Source organism: Camelina sativa, chromosome 11, assembly GCF_000633955.1.
Source record: "Camelina sativa cultivar DH55 chromosome 11, Cs, whole genome shotgun sequence".
Lineage (NCBI taxonomy): Eukaryota > Viridiplantae > Streptophyta > Magnoliopsida > Brassicales > Brassicaceae > Camelina > Camelina sativa.
Window position 1 is genome coordinate 7,666,544 of NC_025695.1, and position 7,177 is coordinate 7,673,720.

General features: G+C 40.4%; 3 protein-coding genes across 3 annotated transcripts in view; 1 reads left to right on the plus strand and 2 right to left on the minus strand.

Moving 5' to 3' along the window:
- LOC104722233 lies at positions 210-2,546 on the plus strand. Its single transcript, XM_010440373.2, is given in 7 exon segments — positions 210-385; positions 488-621; positions 719-888; positions 1,240-1,317; positions 1,516-1,660; positions 1,892-2,149; positions 2,152-2,546. Coding segments are annotated over 7 exon segments (1,032 nt in total). The 5' UTR covers positions 210-285; the 3' UTR covers positions 2,299-2,546.
- Positions 2,514-7,140, minus strand: LOC104722232 (aconitate hydratase 3, mitochondrial-like). The gene is made up of 18 exons (XM_010440372.2): positions 6,999-7,140; positions 6,796-6,888; positions 6,530-6,715; positions 6,272-6,433; positions 6,012-6,156; positions 5,780-5,922; positions 5,418-5,474; positions 5,254-5,333; positions 5,088-5,163; positions 4,836-5,021; positions 4,687-4,754; positions 4,472-4,590; positions 4,170-4,291; positions 3,904-4,002; positions 3,345-3,824; positions 3,166-3,264; positions 2,840-3,082; positions 2,514-2,757 (listed from the first exon to the last, which is right to left on the minus strand). The coding sequence occupies exons 2-18, from the start codon at positions 6,847-6,849 to the stop codon at positions 2,689-2,691; spliced, it is 2,388 nt and encodes a 795-aa protein (XP_010438674.1). The 5' UTR covers positions 6,850-6,888; positions 6,999-7,140; the 3' UTR covers positions 2,514-2,688.
- LOC104727726 (aconitate hydratase 3, mitochondrial-like) overlaps positions 6,864-7,177 on the minus strand; it is an 8,299-nt gene continuing 7,985 nt past the window's right edge. The window contains exon 7 of the mRNA XM_019231786.1: positions 6,864-6,888. Coding sequence (XP_019087331.1) covers positions 6,864-6,888 — 25 coding nt within the window. The remainder of the gene's footprint in view (positions 6,889-7,177) is intronic.

Below are 7,177 nucleotides of genomic sequence, written 5' to 3' on the forward strand. Positions count from 1 at the left end.
TGTTAAAAATTGAAAATGACTTTTGTTGTGTGACAGTTGCTAAATATTTATTTTGCCAGTAATTGTAAAAGAAAGACTCCAGTTCAGATTTATATATACAAAAGATTGTGGGCCAACTACGAAGATTATAGGCCCATAATCGCAAAAAAATTACAGGCCCACGAAAGGTTTCTTTAATTTTGTTTTTTTTTTTTTTCTTTTCGGTTTGAGCTGACCAAAATCCGCCGGCCACAACTACTCGTCGATTCTAATCTCCGGCGATCAGAAACCTCGCGGTGAGTTTTGATGGAAGAAAAGCTTCCGAAATCTCTCAAGAATCTCGAATTGAATACGAATCGTGAACCGAAGAATAAGATTCCTGTTTCAGCTTATCTATCTTCTTTGCGTAAGCCTTCCTTTCTCGAGCTGGGTTAAATTTGGGGGTGAGCATGGCTGTTGGTGATGTTTAGGATTTGGATTCTGATATGTTTCCAATGGTTTGCTTCAGTCACAGGAATGTCTCCGTTGAAATCAAAACCTCCATCTCTTGTGAGCTTATGTCTTGGAGTTATTGGGAAGCATTTAGATGAGATGATCCCTTGTTTAGCTGATATCGCTGTTATATTTCCAGCAGACATCAAGGTTATATTTGAGTTTCAGTGTTTTATCGTTTTAAGCTGTTTACTCGGTTTAGTATACTATGCACTTTGCTAATCCAAGGCATGTTCATGTGAAACAGATGTCGATTGCAGCAATTGCTAGAAGAAGAAAGCTACTGGGTGATGATGTGATTATCTCTTTGGCTGACAGTTCCTGGGAGATTTTAGACGTTAGTGGTTCAGATGTTACGAATTCTGGCTTAGCTAAAGTGGCGGAAATTTGCAAATCTCTCCGAGCTGTGGACATTAGGTAGGTAGTATAGTTGCTTACTAAGAGTTTATTTGACCTATATGAGTGTTGAGTCCTGATCTCTGTGCTTGTACCTCATGGTATGTGTGAATTTGATTGGTAGTACTGACTTAGTTGGGTACTATGATGCTTTCTCTATGGTTTTTTTGTTAAGCTCTGATAATAATCAAGCACCCGGTGCAACACCTGTGTCTGATTGTGTTGGGTTTCTTTGGATATTTGCAGGCTGGAATTGTGATATGCTTTGTAGTTCTGGTCTTACTGGTTCTTTAGTTAGGAGCTTCTGTATGTTTAATAAGTGGTGTTTGTTTTCCCTCTAGTATTATATAGTTTTATGGTTTTGTTATGCAGCCGGTGCAACAAAATCACATCTTTGGGCGTCTCAGAGCTTGTACAACACTGCCGGTCATTGGAGACTCTTAGATGCGGGTAAACTTTTTTTGCTCCTGTTAAGTGCACTAAGCTGGCCTTTCATGTGTTGTTGTTGGTGTGGCTTGTCTAATTAATCATGAATTAAGTGACTTTCTGGGTAAAAGTGAGATAGAAGTGAATCCATAGTATGTGGGATTGAGTAGGCGGCTAACAAACTCTATAAAACAAGCAATGAGACAATATTTTATATTGCAGAGGATGCCCAAGCAGTGAGTCCACCGCACGCAGATCTTTAGATATCTTTAAGCCAAACTTGAGTAATCTTGAAGGAGAAACATGGGAAGAACTAGACACTTCAGAGATTGGTCATGGTGGTCAATCAGTGCGTTGGCTTATTTGGGTATGTATTGTCCCTTTGACTGATAAGCTACCCGATTGATGCTCCCTTTTTGAGTTGGCGAATTTTGCCTTGCTTTGGATAAGCGAAACCTTGGATAAGGGAAACCATAAGTTAATTAGAAGAATCTACTATCTATTCTTGGTCAACTCTGTCTCCATCTGTGTCTCTTACCACACTGTGTTCGGTCTTTTTTGGTGCACAAGTTTCACAAATAATTTGCTTTTTCTGCAGCCACAAATTGATAAGGATTCATTGGAGATGCTATCCTCGGAGTGTCCAAGAATAGTGGTAAATCCCAAGCCATCACTTATCGCGTACAGAGCAAACGAGGTCCCTCGAGAAGCACTACCAGATATTCCACTGGACGAACCATTTGTCAAAGATATTGATCCTAAGACTTGGGTTGTCACCGGAGTTGTGCAGAAGCCCACATCTTTCCCGTTATCGAATGAACTGCCAATAGCAGAGAAGTTCAGACTAGCGTATGCAGAGAGAGAGATGCAAGATTGGCCCCAAAACGTGCGAAGAATGCAAGGCAACATCAACGTCGTGCTGAGAGAGATTGGATGATGTCAAGCGACAAAGCCAAAGCAATGGTTTTGGCATCAAAGGCCACCAGATCTTTGCACAAGAGTTAACAATATGGATTCTCTTCATCAATATATGTCAAAGAAATTATAGGAGGAAGATGAGTAGAGTTTCTAAGAATGCATATGCCTCTTCTCTACGGTGGTCGTGTTGAATCAGTTCACTGCGGTTTTTCGGAGTAAGAGGGAATAGTAAAGAACAGTGGCTGGTTACAGAAAAGTGTTCGTAACTGTTTAGTCTTGTATCCATATCTTTCAATTGATGCTACAGTCAAAGATACGTTACACTGTTTATAGAATGAAGTGTGTATTTTTGCATTTTCTTATAGCAACTCTTGCCGAGAAAAAGTTCAGTAACCTGAAAGAAAACAGATGCTCACAAAACTTGCTTTATTTGGATCTTAACAGAAGAAGAAAACAAAAGGTGAGAAACACTTGAGATCACTTGGTGCTCAAACTCCGGATGACATATGGTAGAATACCACCGTGATCATAGTATGCCAATTCCACCTGTGAACGTTCCCACAAAACAAGTCTCAGATAAACTGAAATTTTAATTTTACAGAATTTGTTTGCTATATAACCAGTTTACCTCTGTATCAAAGCGCAGAGTGCAAACAAAGGATTTGCCACTGTCAGTGGTTACAGTGACGTCTTGACCGGGTCTAATGTCACTGACTTTTGTAGGAAGGTGGACTGTGTAGCGTTCATGACCAGTGAGTCCAAGGGTTTCCGCGTCCTCCCCTGCCTTGAAACACAGAGGAATGATCCCCATACCAGCCAGGTTGCTGCGGTGGATTCTCTCAAAGCTCTTAGCAATTACAGCTTTCACTCCCTGATTTATACTTAACTGTTACAATCACAAGTGACAAGACATAACCAAAATCTGACAACCGTTGTAAATAATGTAAAACTTACCAAAAGCAAGGGACCCTTGGCAGCCCAATCCCGAGAGCTACCACTTCCATACTCGGCACCAGCCAGGATGATCGTATCCTGTCCAGCGGTCTTGTATTTCTGAAAATATATGTGAATTGAGTTAGGGACGTAAAGAAGGATCTATATATATGTTGAAGCTGTATGAAGATTCTACTTACACTTGCTGCATCAAAAACGCTAAGCTTCTCTCCAGTCGGAATGTGAACAGTCTTGGGGCCAACTTCTCCTTTCAAGAGCTTGTTAACAATACGGATATTGGCAAATGTCCCACGAGCCATAACCTCGTCGTTTCCCCTTCGACTTCCATATGAGTTGAAGTTTTTTGGAATCACACCGCGGTCCATTAGAAACTTTGCAGCAGGACTAGTCTTTTGAATGTTTCCTGCTGGAGAGATGTGGTCTGTTGTTACGCTGTCCCCAAAGTTCAACAAGCAGTAGGCATCCTTGACTTCACGAGGACCAGGTGGATTTGCGGTCATATTCTTGAAATACGGAGGTTCATGAATGTACGTGGAGTTTGGATCCCAAGAATATAAGGTGGAACTCGGTGCAGAGAGTTCATTCCACAAGGGGTTTCCCTCTGTTATCGTTTCATAAGAGCTCTTGAACATGCTTGGTAGTACGCTATATTGAACAACCTATTGAAGAGTATAAGGAATGTTAACAAGGGACATTCAAAGGTGAATAACTTATTCTCTAAGCACGTCACCTATGTACCTGAGCAATTTCTTCATTGCTTGGCCATACATCCCTTAGGTACACACTTTTGCCATCTCTTCCGGTTCCTATAGGCTCTTTCTCAAAATCAATGTCAACCTGTAATCATAGGAGATCAATATATAGAAACAAACTCCAGACTCATGAGACTACTTAGCCAATTACTAGTCAATCTTGTTAATGATGTACTATGATGCCAAACGAGTTAAGGATATCCAAAGGAGACAAACATCTCAATTTCGAACTGAAAGTTGAAAAGTACAAACCGTTCCAGCAAGGGCATAAGCAACAACTAATGGTGGTGACGCAAGATAGTTAGCTCTTGTTTGTGGATGAACACGGCCTTCAAAGTTTCGGTTTCCAGACAGCACAGCAGCTGGGATGATATCTGTGACACGGAGGAAGCACAATGGACCAACCAAAAAGTGAGCTTCAGTTTGACGATATAAGGGCACTAATTTATCGGTGGAGAAACATAATTAACGAGGATTCCAGGTGAAATGAAAATGAGAATGGCTCAAGGAGATGCTAACGAAACAAAAACAAAACATGATGAAAATGTTGTTACCAGTTCCTTCTATAGCAGATGCAACTTCTGGCTCAAGGTCGCCAGAATTCCCAATGCATGTTGTGCAGCCGTAGCCAACAATTTGGAATCCTTGCTTGTTCAAGTACTCTCGGAGACCACTGCAGAGAAGGTAAACGTTAAGTATGGATATCCCATAATCAAGATCAAATAGGTTATCCTGTTATCCAAATGAAAATACGTTGACTCCAACACACCTTCGATCCAAATATTTCTCGACAACTCTAGACCCTGGAGCAAGACTTGTCTTAACCCATGGTTTAACCTGAATTGTGACTTCAACTTCAGTCAAAACAGGATTCATAACTCAGTGATCTCAGGGCAAAGAGAAAAGGTAGAAACTCACCTCCACGCCAAGTTCCAAAGCTTTCTTTGCAACGAGTGCAGCCCCGATCATGACACTTGGGTTTGATGTGTTTGTACAACTCGTAATCGCCGCAATAACAACACTACCATGCTTGATCTCAGCAGGTTGTCCTTTGTACGAGAACTTCACAACTTCTTCTTGTTTTTCTTTTGGCACTGCAAAACCCTTCAAACAAGAAGCAAAGTTTTACAAGTTATCCAAAAAAAAAAGAAATCAATGTCATTGTCTCACCTTAAATCCAACAGGATTGTCAAGGCATGCTTGCCAGTCAGCCTTCATATCTTTCAAAGGCACTCGGTCATGAGGCCTGTTAAACAGAAAATATAGTAATGAAATCCTTAGGAAGGTAATAATGGCGATGGTCAGTTCAAAATATCAAAACGAAGTGAAAGTATACCTTTTAGGCCCAGAAATACATGGTTCAACATGTCCCAAATCCAACTGCAGATAAGATGTGTATGCTCTTTCTTGCGGGGGCTGCAATAATGTCCACAAATATTTGGAGTTGAGAATCTTTTCAAAAGAAATAAAATACAGTAAACAGATTAAGGATATCCATACCTCATTGTAGTCAACGAACATATTGTTTGCGCGCAAATACGATTCTATCATTGACACCTAAACAAATCAAGTTGGCGATCATGTGAGTCACAAAAAACAGAGGAAACAGGATACATAGCTTGTTAAACTGTTTAGGTAAGATACAGAAAAACTAAGCCACGTGACAATGCATACTGAAGAACAAAACAACACAACTTAAGTCTACAAATAGCTTGTTAAATTGTTTTGAAACGAGACGATGCAGCAATATTCACTCTCAGCACAGGTAAACCACACGAACAAGAACTTGAAACTAAAAGCGCTTTATATAATTCGATTTAACCAAAAAAGAAAGAATGAAAAAGTAGAGAGAGAGAATTCACAGTTTCATCGCTTCTTCCAGTCAACTTCAGGTACTCCAGGGTAACATGATCCACTGGGAAGAAACCCATAGTTGCTCCATACTCAGGAGACATATTTGCAATTGTGGCTCTATCAGCAAGTGAAAGTTCACTCATCCCCTCACCTTCATATCAAAATAAAAATGTTAAAGCAGGTATACTGACCAAATCATTGTCCATCAGAAATCCAAAGTCACACAGCCATGGTACTCACCGTAAAATTCAACAAACTTGCCGACAACACCATGCTTCCTCAATATTTGGGTCACGGTGAGAACTAAATCAGTAGCAGTAACCCCTTCCTTCAATTTTCCATCCAACTTAAATCCGACCACGCCAGGTAATACCATGCTCATGGGCTGATAAATTTTTGAAGAACCATGAGCGACAAAGCAAACTTGACACTTATATATGTACACAAGACACATAAACCCAAATTAAACAGTGAAGGTGTGCAGAGGAAAATGAACTCACCTGACCAAGCATTGCTGCCTCTGCCTCAATTCCTCCAACACCCCACCCAGCGACTCCTAATCCATCAATCATGGTTGTGTGGGAGTCAGTTCCAACAACGCTATCAGGGTAGAGAAATCCGTTCGAGTTGAAAACAACACGTCCAAGGTATTCCAAGTTGACCTGAGTGTCAAATAATAACAATCAGAACAGAACCATCAGACAGCAATATGGGATTCACATGTTTTATCTTAATATAATGAAAGTGTCATCATGTACCTGATGGACAATCCCAGACCCAGGAGGAACGACAAGCATGTTTTGGAAGGCCGTTGAACCCCACTTAAGGAACGCAAATCTTTCTTTGTTCCTCTTGAATTCAAGCTCCTCATTTTTCAATGCGGCATCTTCTGATCTTGCAAAGTCAACTTGGACTGAGTGATCAACGACAAGATCAACAGGAACCTAGACATGTACTGGAAAATATGAGAACTACTAGACCAAACATATTACAACGCAAAAACGATAAAGAAGAGTTCACTAACCAAGGGGTTAATCTTGTTAGGATCACTACCAAGACTCTTCACTGCATCCCTCATAGAAGCAAGATCAACTAGAGCTGGTACACCTGTGAAGTCCTGAACAAGAAAAATAAAAGTTAGCATAGTGCTGGCTTAATCTATACCGTTCTTAGTTGACTGGAGAGAGGTTCTAGTATAAAAGTAAAGAAAAAAATAAAGCTACAAACCTGTAAAATAACACGGGCTGGCTTGAAGGAGATCTCAACCTGCTTAGTAGATGTATTCTCCCAGTCAAGGATTTTCTCAACGTCATCCTTTGTAACTTGATAGTTGTCACAATTACGAATTGCTGATTCCAATAGTATCCTTACAGAGTATGGCAGCTTATCTACATACATTATCACGA